Source organism: Pseudopodoces humilis, chromosome 4 (assembly GCF_049639895.1).
Source record: "Pseudopodoces humilis isolate 2021_Gansu_Grassland_sample_001 chromosome 4, ASM4963989v1, whole genome shotgun sequence".
Classification (NCBI taxonomy): Eukaryota; Metazoa; Chordata; class Aves; order Passeriformes; family Paridae; genus Pseudopodoces; species Pseudopodoces humilis.
In genome coordinates this window covers 44,220,837-44,241,782 of record NC_142203.1, presented here as the reverse complement: position 1 = coordinate 44,241,782, position 20,946 = coordinate 44,220,837, and the positions used below count along the sequence as shown (strand labels likewise).

Below are 20,946 nucleotides of genomic sequence, written 5' to 3'. Positions count from 1 at the left end.
TGCAGACCACATGATCTGGTGGCATTACTGTAAGGCATTCAGCTCTCTACAAGAAAGAAGTTGTAGTTCTGGAGCACATCCAAAAAAGAGCAAAGGAGACGATGAAGGGTGTGGAACACAAGTTCTGAGGAGTGACTGGGGAAGCTGGGATTGTTTAGCCTGGAGAAGAGCAGACTGAGGGGAGACCTTATCACTCTCTACAACTTTGAGTGAGTAGCCAGTTACTTCACCCAAGAAACAAGTGGTAGGAGAAGAACAACCTCAAGCTGAAACAGGAGATGTTTAGATTGGATACTGGGAAGTGAGGTGGTTGTCAGGCTGTCCAGGGAAGTGGTTGAGTCACCACCCCTGAAGGTATTTAAAAGATGTATAGATGTGGTACTTAGGGGCATGGTTATTGGTGGACTTGACAGTGTTAAAGTAACATTTGGTGATCTTAAAGTTTTTATCCCACCTTTAATGATTCTTTGATTCTGCTGTGTAATGAACTCCTGTCTCCCACCATCATTCTTCATGCAACATTCCCATCAGCTGCAATGGAATTCCATGATCAGAGCACTGGCAGAATTCATTGAATACAAATATAATTCAAAAAAGATTACTCCATGTTAGATGACAGATGGAGCGATAGGTCCATAGGACCATCCTTGGATGATAGTTCTTTTGAGCCTCCTGTAACGATAAGAAGAATATCCTATACTTCCTTTTTAAAAAATGACATTTTCCAAAGTTGAAGAGATACCCAAAATGAGGCATTCAGAAATGGGTTTATGTAATGTTATTGCAGTATCACCAGTTTAAAGTCAGACTAAGAGACAGAAAGGAAAAAACCCAACAAGCTACACAACAAAAAACCCTAAACTCAGGATTATGAAAACATCTTTGTCAGTTGGTTCATCCATTTTAAGTCATGTAATCATAAATGCAGCAGGTTTATTTTTTTTTTGTTGTTGGGTTTTTGTTGTTGCTACGTTTTTTGTTTTTGGGGGTGTTTTTTGGCTGTTTTTTTTTTTTTTCCTTAAAAATAAATCAGTCATGATTCATCTATTCAGAATTACAAATCTTGCTGTTTGCATTTAATTTTTCCTGGGAATTTCATTTACAGGAATTCCAGGAACTACTGTAAGTACTTCTCCAATGACATTAGTCTTATAGAAAGGGAAAAGAGTATGGTGGGAAACATACAACAGTATCTAGGAGATGTATCGACAAAATCATTTTGTGCAGCTCTTGGAGTGTGTGTTGACACTGTTGGTGAAGCAAAAGATTTGGGGGCTTTACTTTGGGGGGATAATGGTATTATTTGTAAAAGGTACACTAGATTTTTAAAGATTCATATGTTTAGTTTCCTGAATTTTTAAAGACAATAAAAGTCATAATTTCTCTACTGATGTCATCCTACGTTCACTTCATCACTCCTGATGGTGCAAAGTCCATCTCCCTCCTTTCCTCCATGAAGAAGTCACTGAAGTTGCTGTAGAGATAAATAAAGATGTACTAGAGGAATCTTAGAACCTGTTTCAGACCTTTTCTCATCTCTGCTATGTTAAGCCAGCTAGTGCATTTTCCATCATAGCCCCTTCCTATCTTTTCAGTCTTTGTGCCCCTGCTTCCTTGTCTGCCAAGTCCAAAGGTACCCAACCAAATGACTGCTAGGCAGTGAAGGCTGAAATCTGTTTCTCAATATGTTCCTAATTACTTTCATTTCTTATTTTTAGTTTCTTCTTCAGCCTTATTTCCTAAAGTCTATCTCCATCCATATATATTTATATATTTTCTATTTTGGCCTTCAGATGTCTTCAGCGTTTATGCTTCTGTTCCTGTTATACAAAGCCAGACTCTTCTATCCTCCTATCTGACTTCTCAACACCTGTGACCCTTTTTTTATTTTTCCACCCAGTTCCTTTTCTTTTGCAAAGTCTGTATCACTCTCCGTCTGTTCGTCCAGCTTTTCCTCCGGGCTGGCTTTAATTTCTACTGATGTGCAGTGCTCCTGAATGGTTTGTGGTCTACCCTTCCTCCTTTTTCCTTTCTGTCCCCAGACCTGGCCCTCAGCAGAGTTTCCTTTTCCTTTGCTAGCTTCTGAGTTCAGCCACTTTTAAGACTCATGGCTATCATACTATTCTCCTCCCCTAATACACAGGTACCTTACATTTCTCCATTGTCTGAGCTTGCTGACATACCAGAATCACAACTTTTCTGGGCTTTCTGTATACCCAGATGTGCCCTGCAGCACCAAAATGCTGTGACTGCAAGGCATCCAGCTCAGCCCCATGTGGGAGAATGCCTACTGCTTTTAGAAAGTTCTTGGATCCAGTTTGCAATTTTGCCTTCGGAAAATAAAATAAACAGACACTTAAAAAAAAAAAAAAAAAAAAAAAAAAAAAGGTGAAGAATTCAGGCAATGCAGGAACATAGGCAGGAGGCGAACTAAATGGACTCTGAACAGAACGAGAACAGTTATATGAAACTCCTGTCTATCAAACTAATACTGAAAAGGCAGAGTTTCCACCTTTTCTGAGGTGTGTCTTTGCCTTTCTGTGCAAAATTCTTCCCCCAGTAACCTCACTTTCCTTCCAGTGAAGAATAGGTTAGATTTTAAACTTCTGCAAAGAAAAATATGGTTGCAAAAACACTGTAACTCAGTCCTGTTAAAAACATTTCTGCTTTACAGTTTTAAAGCAGAGTCAGAGCCCTCTATTGCTGAGCAAACTGGTGTGAAAGAGAACACTTTTCTGTAAAGAATACAAGGCTTTAGCAAACTGTGCATTCTCCCCGGAGGATGTAAGCATTTTGCGATTGGTGCTTTTTATGACATACGTTATGTATTGACACAGATTAAGTTTCCCTCCTGTCTGGAACAATGCTCGCTCAGGAGAGCTACTGACCTAGCAATAGGCGTGAGCAGCTCATGGCAAACGGTGAAGCGGAGCTCCGGGAGCTGCAGGCAGAGCGCTCCGCTCAGCTCTGCCATTCTGCCTCTCTCCTCCTACTACTCCTCCTCTCCCGCTCTCTTTTTCCTTCCCCTGTCTTGAGCTGCTGCGCTTTCCACAGACCTCTTGGCTTTGTTGTGCTGCACGTCTGAATAGCGGGAGGGGGATTGGCTAAACGCCGGCTCAGGGAGCGCTTCCCCGCAGCTCACAGCCCACGCCAACCCACCCACCCACGCCCGGGTCAGGACATGTCAGCGGGGCTGATGGAGGCTGAGAAGCAGGGCTGAAGCAGGGTTGAGGGCTTGCACCAGCGCTGGATGTGACAGGAGGCACCGAGCGCTTCGCAGCTTGTGAGTGTCCCACCCCAGGTCCGGCACCGACCCGACAATGGAGTGCTGCCGCTGGACAACCGCTGGCACCTTGCTCCTAGCTTCCCTCATCCTGGTAAATGCCACTTCTTTGCTAAAATACGTACCGCCTGCTGCTGTTACTGTAATCTGCCTGCATATATATGCGGGTGGGTGTGCTTTTAATCTCTTAAAGTTGCAGCTGGAGAGCGTTTGTTTTGAACAAATCGTGTAAGTCTTATCCTCTCTACAGCACTGCAGACTTGGAGCCTTGATATTGTGGGTTGCTGCAGGTAGAACCAAAAGGTTGATGCTGGCGTCAGCTTTCTAAACTTGGAGAGCAGTGACCTGTGAATGGTGATTTAACTGCTCGGGATTTAGAGAGAAGCAGTTTCTCTCTCCTTAAATTAAACTTTATCGAGCTGTAATGTTCCTGGAATTTTCTTCCTTACAAAAAAAAAATAAATAAAAAAAAAGACAAAAAAAAAAAAAATTTTTCAGTTTTGCACATGCAGAGAAAACAGGTACAGCACGTACTGAACTTTTTCCTGAAACCAGCTTAAATGACCTCTCATTATTTCTGTACCTCACTAGAGAGTCAAGTTTATACCAACTTTTGAAAGATACATTCTGTGATACCTGATATACTTCAGGGCAGTAAACTTGATCATTGCTATACTATTTGCTTGCATGCTTCCCATGTTTATCTTGATAGGATGCTGAGAGATGTAACTGTGCTGTTTGATTGACATGATATGTTCCATTTTGACTCAATTTTATGAGTGGCATGTTGGCAACCAGAAAATCTGCAGAAAGGATATTTATATACATACACTTTTGATACCAGAGTCATCTTGGCATATGTATGTGGCCCTTTTCTTAGAATTTGTTTGGATGTAGCAGTTCAAATAGCAAAACATCATTAAGAAATAGATGAATTTTATAGCAGCTTCCATCTTCTTATTTATCTGTGTCAACCAATCTACAGCAATCACTGTAAACTAATCTTAACACAATTTTTAATAGTTACATGGAGACCTAAACATTAGGATAACCCTGTTCAAAATGTTTATTTTAAATTATTGTATTATTAAAAATAAAATTAAAAAAGGAACAGTTTTTTTTGGATATAGAGTCACTATTTGAGCACTAGAAATAAGAATGCTATCTGGACTGATCTAAAAGTCTTACTTTGTTTAAAAGTCTGTTTTCCTTTTATAATCCTGAATTCACACAAAATGGTATAAACTCAGCATAGATTCTCTTTCATTTAAGAAAATGAGATGTTTATAACCTGATGACTGTAACAAGTCAATAATGACCGAGACAATGTTGCAGGACTAATTTAAGGAAGATGAACAGGAGATATGACTCAACAAGAATGTGTAAAGGCTGTAGTATTTGGCCCCATGTTAAGCTTGTACTCATAATATTTCTACATCACTCTGCTGCTTGTGAATTAAGTTCTCAGTCCCTGATTCATGAAAAGAAATAATGCATTCTGTTGGCAACTATTATGCATTATATTCCACATTATACTAGTTTTTATTTGTATGACTTACCCTGCCTCAAGAGATTTCCCCCCACCTTCCACCAAATCTCTCTGTACCTTTAGAATAGTGATGTGAAGCAAGCTTAACTTTCTTTTTTGAATCAGACCATTCTTTCGCTCCTTCCATAGTCAGGAAAATCTCTCACTTGCTTTCAGCAGGAGATTAGGTAAACATTCCAGTATTTGACTTACAGCTTGGCTAGAGATAGGGATAAGTTGTAGGATACCTTGGTATACTCGTTCCTACTGTAGTTTATTGCAGCATGAGTTCACCTTGGTAGAAAACTCATAGATGTTTTTTGAGAAAAAAACAAGAAGTCATTAAACCAGTCTGTGACCTATATGTTAGCCTTTAGCCAAGTAGACAGAATGAGTTTGAAATCTATGACAATCAACATTTGGATTTGTGTGTATCTCTTCTAAAGGCCCTATCTTTCCCACAATAACCAACACCAGCAGCTTCATGTCATGTGGCACTCTAGTAACATCAGCAAAAGTTCACAGTTGTAAGCACTAAGGTTACCCAATAAATGCTTACAGAATTGATCTTAGAATAATTTATCACATGTTCCTAAATTTTCAGTGAGATACAGAAGAGCAAAGTAGCTCCTAAATTCTTTGCTCAGCATCCTCACCTCAGGAAGTAGGCTGCACAGCCCAGGCATGTGTACAGCCTATGTACATGAGATGCTAAGTCAATCGAGCCTTAGCAGCCTCACAGGCTGGGACAAGTCCACAGGCAATAGCAGCAATAACCCCTCCTCCTTCTCTTGCTAGCAGCTGCCTGGAGTGGTGTAGTAGTGAGTGCAGCTCACTACCCTGCTGGAGTTCTTAACCATCTTCAGGAGAAGTTTTATTCATTTTCAGTTGAGTGGCGCTTGAGTAAGGTCACTGGGGGTCCCTAGTGTGTGTCCTGTCAACTGTCCTAAAACTTGCTCCATACTCAGAAAATCAGTTTCCCTAGGATTTGTGTGGATTAAGTATTTTCATGGCTACTCTTGAGAATCCGAGCCATAACATTAAGGTGCTCGTCTTGAAAAAGTAGTATGAAAAGGCAGCTTCTCTTTCCAGAGAAAGATCAGATATTTGTAGAATTTTGCTTATTGCTCCATGAACTTTTGCATGCTAAGGAAATAGTACTTCTAAGAGCAACAAAAGAAAGCAGGCATTTTGTTCCAGAGATTTTCCTTTCTGTTAGTTTAAAAATAAAAGCCTAGCACAAGCAAAACACAGTTGTCTTACTGAAAGGAATGTGGCCAAAACCATAACCAGCCATGATCTCAGTCAGAAGTCAAATCACGTCATGTCAGAAGGACATTTAACCACATTTGCATTTGTTATTTGCATCTTTTCAGCAGCTTTTTTAGCTCTCTTTGTTGCTGTCATGATACTTACAGAAGTAACACTAGGGACTGTAATAAAGTACATGTGTTTTTCTGCAGGATTTCTTTCTTTTGCTGTGCTAATTCGTACATGGAAAATGGTCAAATACAATAGTCCATTCCTTCCAGGCTCTTTGGCATTACACTCCCCTATTATCTAACTGGGTCTGTCTTGGATGACCATAAGCACAATTAGCCAGTGAAATGGATATGTTTCTTGTTCACATCTCAATATAAAGCTTGATAGTTTTTCCTTTCATGTGTAGATAGATCTACCTACTGCTGTGTGTACTCATCTGTCTCTACAATTATAGGTATATTTAAGGGTTTTTTTCCAGTATGAGATCCAAAGAACACAAATATATTCTCATGCAGGATCATGTATACGTACAGACTAGCATTTGCTCATACCGGTTGGGTGAGGATGAACTGAAATGTAGAGTTCAGCTATACAAAGCTGAGATTTATTCATGTTATAAAGTGAAAATATCTCACCATTGTGGTTTGTGACCCATGCCGTACTTCAGATGTGTCATGTCTATAAAACAAAACCATTTCTTATAGGAAGGACTAGATGCTACTAAGTATGTATGATTACAATTTATTCCTATATATCTCTAGAATTCTATACTTGGACATGTTTTACTAACCTCTTCCTTCAGATTCTTGAAGAACAAAACTTAGTTCTTTTTCTACCAAGTGCAGAAGCTTGCATGAGCTAAACTAAGGTTGTGTGATGAAAGTTTTTTTGGTTTTGGAGTTTAGTGAAAGGAAGTCCGCACAATGTAGGCTGTTGAGCTACTGATCTGCTTCACCAGTGTCACTGAAGTTTAACATGTTCTTTCAATGACTTTGCTAGATTCATAGGGCTGCAAAAGAATACTAAATGAAGGTATGACATAAAACACTGTGGAGAGCCTGAAGATTGGAATGTAGTTACCTGCAGTCATGGATCTGTCAGCTGGACAACCTTCAGTGCTCAGAAAGTTCATGAGTCAGTGTAAAGTCTGAGAAGGCCACATGAACAGACAAATAATTCTTCAGAAGAGGGCTATCGATCTCTGCATGACTAAATTTTTATTGAGGCAAATAAAACCTTAATCCCTTATAACTGTGTCATTAGGTGTCCAAATAAAACATCATTGTTTCTGTTGTATTGTCAAATCTGCAGACAGCAGTGTTGCTTCTATTGCTTTTCTGTAGCTATTTTCTTAACCTCGTAAGAAAACTCAGAATTTTATGAGAAACAATTACATGGGGGGAAATGGGAAATTGCAGTCTGAGGAAGGAAAAAGAATGGTAAGATCATCCTTATGGAAACAATTAAAAAGCTAAAGGTATTGAAAAAAAAAGTGAAAACATACCAACCACCAGGTGCTACAGTATCATGATGGGGAGCAAGAAAAAGAAAAAGAAATTATTATGTGTCTCAGCCCAAGCCAAGGACAGTTGTAAAATAAGTCTTCTCATCTGGTGGACAACAACTAACCCAAAAATTGGCATGAATTATTTATTTAATTAGAATATTTTACTTGGGTACGAAACACAATTTCTTCCTAACTCTTGTACAGGAATGGCTGGTTTTTGCTGTTGGCTTCTCCATCTTTTTGCATCACTTGTCTTAACAGATGGCTGACCAGTTTTGCATACTCAAGGTGTTACAACATGTTCTAACTCTCAGACGTATGTTTAGGCAAAATGGGGGAAATAAGCAAGGGATATACATTTCATGGCGTGAAAAGATCTTCTCTTAAGTCCTTAACCGTATGTGGTGTTGAACACAGACCAATAATAGTCAAAGCTTAGTAAAATCTGATCACTTAGGTGTCCTTTTATCTCAGGGAATGTAAATAATTTCATCATATGTCTGAGAATTTCCATCATCCACCTTTTAACTACCCTGTTTAGAATTTCATTCCATGTATGACCACCTTTTTTTCTCTTTTTCTGTAATAACTGAACTTTTCCAAACTTCTTATAGAAGTAACTAAAGTTGGGTGAAATTAGAATGGGAGGGAAAGCAGTGTATGCATTTGTGAGATTTAATTTTCCTACAAAACCAGCACATGTAGAAGTCTTAGTGGTTTTGCTACCTGAAGGGGTGCTACGCTAGAAGGGGCAATCCTTCTAGCTGTGCAGAGAAATAAGTGGTATGTTTATTGATTCTACTGTACGTTACTTTTCACATTGTTTCCACTTTAGTTTTCACTGCCTGTATGAAATCTCTTCCAAAGCTTCAGCCTTTAAAATTCCTGCTTTTCAGTGACTTCTCAAAGAGGAAGTTCATCAGAGAGGGTGTCAGGGTAGAGGGAAGGGTTGTGTGATAATGTAAGACCTCCTGAAATCAATTCCAAGGGTTCTCAAGAAATGAGACAGGAAATTATATGCAACTTATGATAAATTCAAACTGTTGCATAAAATAAATATATTCATTTTGTTTCCATATGAATATACTGTGTGGGTGTTGAATTTCCCTTTCTAGCTTTGTTGGATATAATCTCAGTCCCTGTTTGAAGTTAGCTGGTGTGTTGTTCATGTTCTGCACTGTATCAAGAGAGTCAGATATGAAAGGAAATAGAGGAAGTAATAAAGTCTCCTACTATTTTGATGCTGGCATCAGATGGGTGATTTATTTATTTATTTGCTTGCTGGTTTGTTGAAATGCTGTATTTCTTTCAGCCTGAACTGTTAAAAGCGTGAGTTGCTTAGGGCAAACATAATGGCCCTTAACAAGCCCAAGGCTGACTTCTTTTATTGTAAATGTCTTTTGGATATGACATTTTCATACTTCCTGTATCTTTTTAAAATACAGAGGATTTTCAAGTTCCTGTGGTATGTCCAGTATATCCCTTAAAGGTCCAGCCATGTTTTAAAAAGGAAAGATATGAATTAGCTGAAGCGGTGAGGGAAGTATTTTAACAGAAGTATGTAAAACAAAAAACTTGAATTGCTATGGCTTTAACGGCAAAATTCTGCCACTCCAAACTTTAGCAGTCTTGTCATTCTCCAGTGGACATATCCTCCCACCAGTGCTGGTAAGCACCAGGTCAAGAGGGAGTGTCTTACCTTACTTGAGCTGAAGACTGACATAGAGAGAAATGTATATCCTTTCTGTGTAGCAAACTGTTTCAAAATGTGGGTGTTTCATTTCTTTTATTTGGGTACAGTAAGGGAAAAAGTATTTTCATCACATGGGATTAGAGGGCAGCATGAGAGAGTAGCAGCAGCTTATGTTCTGATACTGTTTAGCCACTTCCATGTCGGCAGTTCAATGTAAATTCATGAAAAAAAAAATAACTAAAAAAGTGGTCCTTTCTTCCTGCCTTTCTTCCCGCCTTCTGCCGGTGTGCCTTCCTGCCTCCTTTCCTCTCTGTTTTTTGCATAAATATTTCCCTTTTGATTTTCATGCCTCCACCAAAGCTTAATGTTTCAACTCTTTATATGGCCCCTCCTTGTTAAAATAAGCACATACACATCTCCATGAGGTAACTGAGAGAGATGGCAGACTATCAGAAGAACAGGAGGTTTTGTTTGTTTTGAATAAGGCTTGTAATTGTGGATGTTGTCTGAAATCACACAAGTCTTTGGAAAGTTCTCTTCCCTGCTCTGAAATACCTCCTGACCATAGTGTCATCTTCCTGCTGCAACCTATGTCACCTTGCCTTAGTGCTGTGATCCACTCCAGAGGAGGCTGGGCTGTCCTAGTCTTAGTAAAATCTATGCTGATTAAAATCTATGCTGGTGCAACAATGTCTTCTAGCTCAGACTTTCAGAACCAGGGTTTCTAAACCCAGATGACATAGTCTTTTTTAAGTGGACTCTCTGTGGAACGTTGTTATCTCTGCAGAGGGTTAGTTTAGGATGGTGAATATATAAAGATTAAGGTCAGTTTACTGAGAAGGAAAATGGCCAATATGAATTTTTTCAATGTTAATATCTTTCTCCTTGGGAGACATGGTGGAGCTTTCAGTGTTAGGCTTAAATTGGCCATTTTTTCTTAAAGCCGATGAGCACAACGCCGCCAGCACATACTTTCATTTCTCACCATTTAGAAAACATTTGGCATGCAAAAGGCCTCATCACAGGTTACAATTTTACTTTTCTCTCATCTCCTTTCTGTGTGCCTTGTGGGCTTTTCCCCTGCCCACAGTTCTTGCTACGTGGAAGACAAACCCGAAGTCCTAGAGTGCAAAATGTACTTTTGAACCCGCGCCGTTGGGTGGGTTCCGAGTTCTGAAAAGTGATTTCACCTATCCTGCATCTAAACCAGTCCTAGCCTTAAAAACCCTGAGTCAATAAGGCGACAAGTCTGAGGCTGAGCCAGCTTGGATTTGCTCTGTATTGGATCACCCATGTCTGGTGTTTACACCAGCACAGCAGGACTTAAATACAACAAAATGTTGTAACTTACAGTCTGTGTGAGCAAAAAAGAAGACTCTTGCATTCCCATTGCTCTCTTTCCTGGTGTGTTTTTATATATGGGTAAGAGGGGTGAGAGATAGGACTGATCTGAGGTTTATAAGGCGCTATTAAAAGGTTACACAGAGCTCAGTGTGCACACGTTGAAGTGATATGGTGTCAGCTCCATCCTCTGCCAGCAATCCCCTTCGCCGCCCCTCCAGCTGGCTGCTGCCCTTCTCTGAGAAGAAATGAGCTCACATTTGGCACATTTCTCCTGGGATACAACTTCCAGTCCAGGTTTAGGAATGGCTGTTTAGCTCTTAATGTCCTGAGATAGCTGTTAATCGATTCTTCCCTGTGTTGTTGCACACTGGAAGCTATGTCCTCCCATATACACAGCACAGCTATATGGTTTGCTTTAGGGCATTAGGAATCCTTTGTGACTATGCACTGGCACTGTTCTTACCCTTCTGAGATGAATTGATGTGTGGAGATATTGATGTAAAAGGGTACAACTGTGTACAGCACTGAGACTACAGACACAGGGTTTTCAGGAGCTCAGTGTGACACTTTGTCCTTGTGCAATAGCCGTATCAGGTCATGGGCAGGAAGGGACATGAAGTTATTGCCTTCTCAATAAACCTTTGCTTTCCTGAGCAAAAGGAAAACATACTATAATTTATCTTTTTCTGTGCCCTTAGTAATGAGCCTGTCTTTCTGTTAAGAAAATGAGAAGACAAAAAGGAACACAGCACTGAAAAGGACTAACACAGCAATTTTTTAATGTCCTTGAACTGAGCTCACTGTATGTGTATCAGGTGTTTTCCTTTAGGGTAAAGAAAAATCCACCTATTGTTCTTTCCTTTTGTTCACAGGAGCAGAATAAGCACTGCAGGAATATTTTGGTGAGATTTCCACTTCAATCCTCAGCAAGGTGTCTTCCCCCTGTTTCTTTTAAGGGATGGATGATTTGGGGCAAGAAGAAAGAGTAAATTAAAAACTATCCAGAGAGAGATTTGGATTTTTTTGTTTATTCTTTTTTAAGAGGATGAAGTTATAAATCCTGGCCCATTTATCTGCACTAGCAAAATCTGAGCAGAATTACCCAAAGTTCAGAATACATACTCACATGCCCGTACTCCTGTGCCAGTGCCTTCCTTGGGGTTTGGAGACACTCAGATCAAGGGTTTCTGTGCCAGGGGTTTTCCGTAGGAAATACTCTCTTGATCCCCTCAGAAGCCTTTTGCTTTGACTTGCAAGTGAAAAGGAGGCAAAAATTCCTAAGTTAATTTCCAAGACTGTAAAGCCTGGGGCAAGTGGGGTGGTACTGTTCAGCTCACAGTTGCATCTCCAGTAGAAGGGAGCAGTAGCCTCTAGGGAACTGGGGAGACAGTGTACGAGAAATAGCCTCTTTCACCTTAAGATGTCTGATGCTCGTTGCAACTACTTTTGTTTCCAGGTTGTTTTCTAGGGGAAATGGTGTTGTAGGAGTATTTTGAATAGTAGACATCCTTTTGATCTGGCCATATGGAACAGCATGCAGCTGTTCATGGCAGCAATGGCACTTGTAGTCACACAGTATCAGGTGCAGAAAACTACTCAGGCAGATTGGCTACAAGGGTACTTTCTCTTTTCATCTTTTAACTTCCAGTACTTTGGTATGCATGTCAGGTAGGCAGGATTTTCTAGTTTGTGTGGTCCTTCTGGAGGCTGGCTGGGTGGCAGGTCTGGTGGCAAAAGTCCTTTTTTTGCTTTTATATGAGATACAGACAAGACAATGGGAAGACAGGCTATTCACCATACCAGCTAAACAGTAGTCATCTGTCCTGACCCTGAATCTGACCTTTGGGTAAAGAAAATAGGCTGAAGTCATTGATTGATAAGTCTGACTTGGGGACCTCTGGTTTCATGAGGTGCATGAAATGGAAAGATACCTGCTTGGTACTGAAGAGTTATTGCCATGAGAAATCCTAGTACTTCTAGGGAATCATGCTCTTCAGAAGCATCAGGCTTACTTTCATAAGCCCTTTCTTCAGTATGGTGCAGTTATTCTGGAAGAGTAGATGCACTTTGGTCATACAGTACCATTTAAAATGATGTGCAACTCTTTGCCTAGATAGATTAAACATTTTATTTTTGTGCATTACACACTTGATATATCGGAATATTTAATGTATGAATTTTTCAAGGTATTCACCTTCAAAAAGTTTCAACAGTCAGAAATGTCTTGCATGTTAACTTTTTTTATGGTAATTACCAGTATTAATTCAACTGGCTATGAATTTGTTCTGCCATGCCTTTTTTCGAAATCCAGAGTTTTCCAAACAGTTTCCCACATGGGCTTTAATCCAGCTGTTAACTTGGATGGAATGCAATAAAGATACATAACATTGTGCAAATTAAACCTTATAAATGATACATTTACATTGGTTGAAGCTTTGAAATACATGCTTTTTATTAAGAGCTGAGGTCACTGGCCTTTTCCCCTGCTGTTATACACCTAGGGAACTGTTGATAACAGTTTCTCCCTGGTTCACTGCAGACAGCATTTCAGTACTGTATTAAGTATATATTTCATCTCAGTGACAAACTAACATCAAAGGATGCTCAAGGATTACTCAAAGAAGAATATGTGGCTTGGCAAGAATTCATATAAGGATGCATTTAAATTTATCTGAAAAGTCTGGGCAGAAAGAACATTATAGAAGAAAAAATACTAGTTTTCTGTCCCTAACATAATTTTTACAGTAGCTAAAGGCAAGTTTAGGCAGTGGCCTCAGAGGAGCCTTGCATTTTGTCACTGACACTTCATCTTACCCTGAAACAGTGGGGATATGATAAGAACCAGATGATATAAATTTATTAACCAAACTCAGTGGTTCATATTGTCTGGGAAATAACTGGCCTAAATTCTGTAACAATGCTGTAGTCCAACAAGAGTTGAACTGCATTTTTCACTGTTTATATTGCTGTTTAATCTAGGAAATATACTGGGTGCTTGAAAAAAAGGACTTCAGCAGCATTTTACTGAATGAGGAGGAAGACTGGGTGCCTCAGAACCAGAGGAGAAATTAAACCACATGATCTGCATTTATATACACATTCTTCTGTGTGACACTGACAAATAGTTGGATTCTGTAGGGCTAGCAATGTTCCAAACATAATTTTAAATTCAATTCCAATATGGAACTAAGATTTCTTTTCTTGAGGTTGAACTTCTTTTACAGACCTCAGGACATGAACAGAGGTCTTGCTGCTCTTCATTCTTCTCCATCTGTGCACCTACACACCTGTGTACACATACACATTTAAAAGAAACCTGGTTCTTATCAGGGATGCAGCTCCTAAATGTTCAGGTAGCTGTTGTGATTCAAGGATGTGTTATACTTGTATTCTAGATAGTCTAAATGATTTCTGTGTACTGTAGGCAGAAAGGGTAGGAAACACCACTGAATATAATGTGAATTCCTGACAATTCTTTAGTAAATTCAGAACTTACTATTAAACATTGAAGCTGGATCTTTTGAAGTATCAGATTGGACCTAGCTCTATTAGTCATATTTGATTATGTCAGATTACTTTTGTTTGTATTATGAAAAGTCCTTTGTTTGAACTGTACTTTAAAGCCTTTTTTTTTTTTACTTCTGTAAGCATCTTCGCCTGAATACCCTACCTACTGACAGTGATTTCATTTTTCAAACATGATCCTTTTTTCTTTCTGGTCAAATAACACAAGGCATTCTTCATGTTTCTCACTGGACAATTCTTTGGGAGTCCTCTTGCCCATTCCCACAGCAGCTGAGGTATTGGAGTGGTAGATGCAGGATCACCATCAGATTAAGATGTATATATTAAGATAGTAAGGGTTAAAGGAAAATCTGGTTTTGATTAGTGCTAGCATATATATTTGTTTATTTAGGTCATTGGTTTAGGTCATTGTGTAAGGGTGACACTTCTGACTTGATACTTTTGATGTCAGGGCCTCATGAGTTTTGTCTGGATAAAGGAATAGGTTTTTCCTGGGAAACTCAGTCTGACATCCACCTAGAATGGACAGAAGGGATAAGGAAGGTCTTCTGATACCAGCAACAGGGCATAATGAGCCTTGATTATTGTCTGTGCATTTTGCTTCTTTGACATACACTGGCGTTTTGAGGACCACTAATATGGAGTACTTCCAGCAGAGGTAAAAGACTTTTTCTGTGATGCAACTGTTATTTAAAGAAAGATTTAAGTGGTGACAGCTTTACTCTTTTCAGCTTTAAGGGCATATACTCTCCTCTACTTTTTTTTCTTTTTTCACATTTTTTGTTTCTTCTCTTTACTCTTTATGACAGGAACTTCAGTGCTTTAAGTAAGTATTTAAGAGTTTTTCCACGGCAGAACTCTTGAATGCTACTTCAATGTAAGATCTTAAGTTTAGTTCATTTTGTTAAAAGTGGGTAGAGAATACCTACCAATATAATCTACTTTTGAAAAATCTAGGCTAGAAAATGAATTCTTAGCTAGTAATTGTATATATATATCCTCTGAAGCTGGAATAAATCTGTAACAAACAGTTTTCTTCCAATTTGAAATGACTTTTTGGGTATTGCTAGAATTTCAAGCTCAGTCTTAAGCATGTAGCTCACAGGAAAGAAAACACTCTACTTTCTTTAACATTAAACATTGATGACATTGAAATGGATTATGTTTATTCCACTTGTTAACAGAGAACTGGGAACCTGTTCCAGGTTGAGATCACATGTTTGTTGGGAATATATAGGTCTTAAAGCAAATTTTGGAATGCAAATATTAGGCTCACAGATCTCCTCTGGGTTGGATTAAAATTTATGTCAGAAAAACTTGGACCCATAGAATGTGTATTTGTGCTATGCCTTATGATTTGGGGTGGGGTTAGAGTGCTTGGTTCATGTGAGTTTACCTTGCAACCATTCTAAGTTATGCCTTTGGGCTTTCAACCAGGGGTGGATGACCAGATCTTGCACCCATCTGCAGTTTGAAGATATTTTTTTTCCTGTAAACTAGAATCACAAACATTTTAATTTTAAGAGAATAAAATTGCAAATATTCATTTTCATTTTATAAAAATTATTCTTCAAAAAACAGGTAAAATAGCCTCAGTAAGTTGTCATGTCTTCTCCTATCTCAAATGTGAATCTGGATACTGAGTCACATGTAGTCATAATCAGAATCTGATCACTTATGAAACTTTAATTTTTACATTTACCCTTGCAGTTGCTGTGTTATTTTTTTTTGTTGTTGTTTTTGTATTTTAATAAGGGTAAGATAAAATGAGTGTGTCAAATAATTGTTACATACTCATTAGACAGGCACTGCATTATCTCTCACAGACTGAATTAATTTTCATTTTACTCATGAATAACAATATTCAAGGCTGGTATATTTCACCATATTTCATTACTACTAGTCAGCTTCACTGAAAATAAAATTATTTCAGTGTTGAGTTATCACTGTGTCCCAAATAATCCCTTAGTGTTGCCAGCAACCAGGTGGTCCTGGTTGACAGCACAGCATCACCAGCCAGGCAAGGGAAGGGATTGTCCTACTCTGCTCTGCACTTGAGTGGTCTCAGCTTGAGTCCTGGGGGCAGTTTTTGGGTGCCATAAGACATTAAACTTCTAGGGAGTTCCAAAAGAGGACAGTAAAGACAGTGAAGGGCCTTGAAAGGAGGTTACATGACAAGCAGCTAAGGTCAGTTCAGCCAGGAGGAGACTGAGGACAGACCTCACTGAAGTTACAACTTCCTTGTAAGGGGCAGAGGAGGGGCAGGCACTGATCTCCTCTCTGTGGGGCTCAGTGACAGAACCTGAGGGAACAGCCTGAAACTGTGTCAGGAGGAGTTTTGGACTGGATATCAAGAAGAGGTTTTATTGAGAGGTTAGCTGGACACTCTAACAGAGTCCCTGGGGACATGGTCACAGCACCAGCCTGACAGAGCTCAAGAAGTGTATGGACAGTGGTCTCAGACACATGGTGTGACACTTGCAATGCAGAGCCAAGAGCTGGACTCGATGATTCTGATGGGTACCTTCCAACTAGGTATCTACTATGATGCTGTGGAAGCTAAAGCTGACTGCTGTAACATGGGCCAGAGGTGATGCTTGCCAATGTTTCTCTATTTAAGCTGTGCCTTTAAAGTCTTCCTCATAGTGTTGTTTTGCCTTCTCATTAAAGTGCATTTAGAAGTGCGACTCACCAGGTGCTGGCCCATAGCATAGTTCAAGCTTTGAAGGAGAATACTGCCTATTTCCATCAGACACAGCCATTTTTTGCACAACTTTTCAAAATTAGTCAGTTTTTCCAGCAAAACCACATTGCACACTAGGGACAATATCTATCTAGATAGTTAAATCATTTGTGTCCTTACAAATCTATGTTTCTGCAGTGCATTTTCAGGAATGAAAATGAAATGCTGAGTACAGGTATGACTGCATTGTTTGAGGCAGGAAGTGCTGCCTGTTTATGACTTAATCCTTGAAGAGCTGAGCATTTCTGAATCCTTCAGTTCTACTTCTCTATGAAGTTGTTTGAGCACAGCCACTGGCAGTAAAAACAGCACCATCTGCACCCACTGCTGGTAACTCCTACTCTTCAAGGAATGTGCATTTTCTTTTTTAAGCTAAAAAACATTAGAGTTGAAACAGTTGGGCAAAGTTTGTCCAGCAACTTTCATAGACCTTTACACAGAGAAGCAATGATAGTGCAAATTCCTTATGGTGAGTGAATGAAATATATATATATATATATATATATATGATATATATAATGATATATAGTTATATAGATTGCCTTTTCAGCACATTGATTCGCCATGTTCTGTTTCAGTTTTTCCTTAGTAGCATTTTGGAAGGCACCTTTCAACATGCCCGTTCATAGCTTCTAACACAGCAGCAAAATTTCACAGCACTCTGTCTAATGTCTATAATACTCCATTTCTTAATCAGAAAAAATCCTTTGTGTCACTGTTGTTCAAAGAGCTCTCTTATAGCAGCTTCACTAGCCTCAAACTGAGACAAAGCAGGATATTCAAAAGATGAAAGTGAATTCATACACCATTCACTACTAAGGAACTGGTTGTCAACCAGTAGACGTGCCAGAGAGGAGCAGATTTATTTAACTTATTCAGTGCTTTAAATAATCAGGATGATATCCAGTAAAAAGAGAAGTTAAACTAGAACAGTAATTATGATGCCTAAATATTTTTTCCTGAATTTTTTTTTTTTTTTGTCCTTTTCCCCCTCTCCTCAGAGCTCCAGAACAGCTCGCTCAGAGGAAGACCGAGACTCACTGTGGGATGCCTGGGGCTCGTGGAGCGAATGCTCACGCACCTGTGGAGGAGGGGCTTCATATTCACTGCGACGCTGCCTGAGCAGCAAGTAAGTGGCTGAATGTTTTTTTTTACTTTATTGATGGAAAAATTCAACCTATTCATATGTGTCAGACCATAAGAAGCAACCAGTGGAAGTCTTGACCTACACTGAAATTTCCATCTCAATGTCAAAAAATTATGGTGGTGTTTTTTTGTTTTTTTTATTTGGGCAAGCAGCCAACATGCTTGATAAGGCAACACCCTTTAAAATATAGCAAGAACCCATGGAGACAAAAAAGTGGTCTGGACAGGTTGAAAGGCTGCCAGCTCCTGAAGTTGAAACTTCCATCTACTTTCAGCATTTAAGCAGTAAGAGTTGTCATGCATTCGTACCAGAATACAGATAATTCACTATATTTAGTACCCCACAGTCTCAGCCACACTGACTATGAAAGCAACACATTAATCAAATGTGGCATCCTGAGCTATATAAAAGAGCGTAATGATTCTACAAAGGATACCTTACAAATCAAATTTCAGGTTGGAAGTCTTCAATACCAGCAAGGCCCCTCCCAACTAACAGAAATAAAATTATCTGGTACAAGATGAATTCTGGGTACCCAGTCAGGCATCTGAGATCTTATTCCTATCCAGTTACTAGCTTGCAATGGAAAATGAACAACTCATTTGACTTTTTTTCCACTCTGTACTTTATGTAAGTTTTACCTACAAAATATTTCTAGCAAATATTATTTCTATCTACTTTAGAAAAAAAAATCAGCTGCAATAAAAATGGTTTATGTGATAAATATTAACAGATTTCTGATAAAGGATATGAAGGGAAACTCCAGACCCAAACTTTATGGCTTATTTCCATCTTTGATACCATATATATTGTAGGATAAAAAAATCTAATACAATTTTTCATCCTGCATACTTTCTTTTATATTTTTATTCTTGTGCTTATAAAACTGATGTTATATAACAAACAGTGGCCATATAGTCCAAATAATTTCCTCTGTCTGACATTTTAGTATGTGATGTTGTTTAGTGAAGACCAGAAGGAAGTATAAGGCATCAAACCGTAACACCAGAATAGGATTTTGTGTATTTTAGCTTTATCTGTGAACAGTCTCCTAGTAGCCCCATTTATTGAGTTGACTGTGTGCAAAAGTCTGCTGGAAGAAAAGCTAGGCAAAGGCGTCTGTTGAAATAAGTGGAAAACCAGTACTTTGCTATTTCATTCCCATGGATAAGAAAAAAAAAATTGGTTTTAAAAGTGGGACCAGATTCTAACACCTTGTTAGTTTCATGGCCAGTTGTGATTCTGCATTCACCTCAAAATCTGAAATTTCAGAGACAGGAACATAATTTTAACCGCATTATATAGTTTTCCATACTTAAATAAATAAGTGATCTTCAATATGTTGCTTTAATGTAAACACGATCCCAGACATATCAGGAGATCTGGAGCAGTAGGTGCTTTCTCTCCTCCCTCAGAAACTGTTTCTGTAGGCTCTAGAAGGTGAATCTTGGAGTTCCATATAGTAGTAGTAGTTGTCATTCTGTAATATGTGAGTATAAACCATTTTGTCCGGACTCTCTTTAACTCTTGTGCTCTTCAGGTCAACCCTGAAGCATCACCAGTGGAACAGGGAATAACCTCGATAAGCACATGGACTTGGGTTTCATACACTACCTTACCTTGTGTCCCTTCAGGACACAAGCAATGCTTCCTGCCTTAAGAAACCCACCTCAAACTATGACCCATTCAGGCATGGAAACCTCCAATTTCCAGGATAGGAAGTGGGGAGTTAATTATGTGTGGCTTTTGGTAGCCATTAGCAAAAAATCATAAATAGTAACACTTGTCCTGGAATTAGCACTCTATCAAATGTGTGATAGTTTTTAAATTTTCCTGGTCTATATGCAATTGTTAATTAAGTACAGGGTTTAAATGATTAATTTTTCTGCTAAGCATGCATTTTAAGCTGCTATGTCAGAGAGGGAACAGATAAAAGAAACTCATCTAAGGTTTCCAAATAAGCCTGCTGACATGAGTACTTCAAAGCTAGCAAAGCTTGACCAAAATGTCCATCTCTGTGGGACAATTTCTTGGTCAGTACAGTTTATCTCATGTATTTGTTATGTGTAATTTCTCTGCATCTTGAAGGCAGTACTAGATTCTTCTGGCAAATGAAAACTGGCAACACATTCAGAACAAATTGGAACAAATTAATCCTAAACATTGCTCATCCTAGGAGGAATGTTTATTATGCCTTGTATCTTTCAGTTCTGTATGAGGTGACTTTCAGAGCATCATATGAATAGGGAGCCTAGTGCATCTGCTTTGAAGAAATAGAAAGGCTAATTGCCCATTCCTAAACACCATTAATATACATAGCTAAATAAAAGAAACCAGCTTTCTTTCCAGCTTTTATTTACCAAAGTTATGTTTGTGCTTGTGTTGTTTGTTTTGGGAACATGTTTTGCATTAGGCCTTCACAGCTGTGATGAAAGAATGGAAAGTGTTAGTGAAAAATTCTGTATTACTGTGTTTTAAACAGCAAAAATTTCAGGGTAGTGCCTGTTTAGCAGTAAATTTCATTAGAAAAACTGGTTCTGATTATGCTAAGGCCATTATGATAATGATATAAATACAAATGCCAGTCACACAAGCAGAAAGGGGTTGTCAACCCAAGTCAGTTTTATGTCCTGGTGGTATCCCATGCTAACAGCAATCACTGGATCACTCCAAGGGCAGAATAAACTACCAGGAAAATAGTTTTATTAATTAGAGTATCAAAACTCAAAGGATGACACTTTTCATGGTCTTTGTTTGCAACAACTCTTTATAACTTCTGATACTGTTGTTATTTATGTAAAGAGACAGACCCCTTTTAAATGTTGCTGGGTTTTGGCTCTAATCACTTGAAAGCGATCCTCCCAGACTAATTATATGTATTTTTGTTGTTATTGTTTTTTATTGGTGTTTGGT

General features: G+C 38.8%; 1 protein-coding gene across 2 annotated transcripts in view; it reads left to right on the top strand.

Annotated features, from left to right (window-relative positions):
- The first annotated feature begins 3,276 nt into the window (after positions 1-3,276).
- The window catches only part of ADAMTSL1 (ADAMTS like 1), a 178,788-nt gene continuing 161,118 nt past the window's right edge, over positions 3,277-20,946 (top strand). For both annotated transcript variants that reach the window (XM_014252195.2, XM_088054554.1), the window contains exons 1-2: positions 3,277-3,377; positions 17,888-18,015. In XM_014252195.2, coding sequence (XP_014107670.1) covers positions 3,321-3,377; positions 17,888-18,015 — 185 coding nt within the window. In that variant the 5' untranslated portion in view covers positions 3,277-3,320. The remainder of the gene's footprint in view (positions 3,378-17,887; positions 18,016-20,946) is intronic.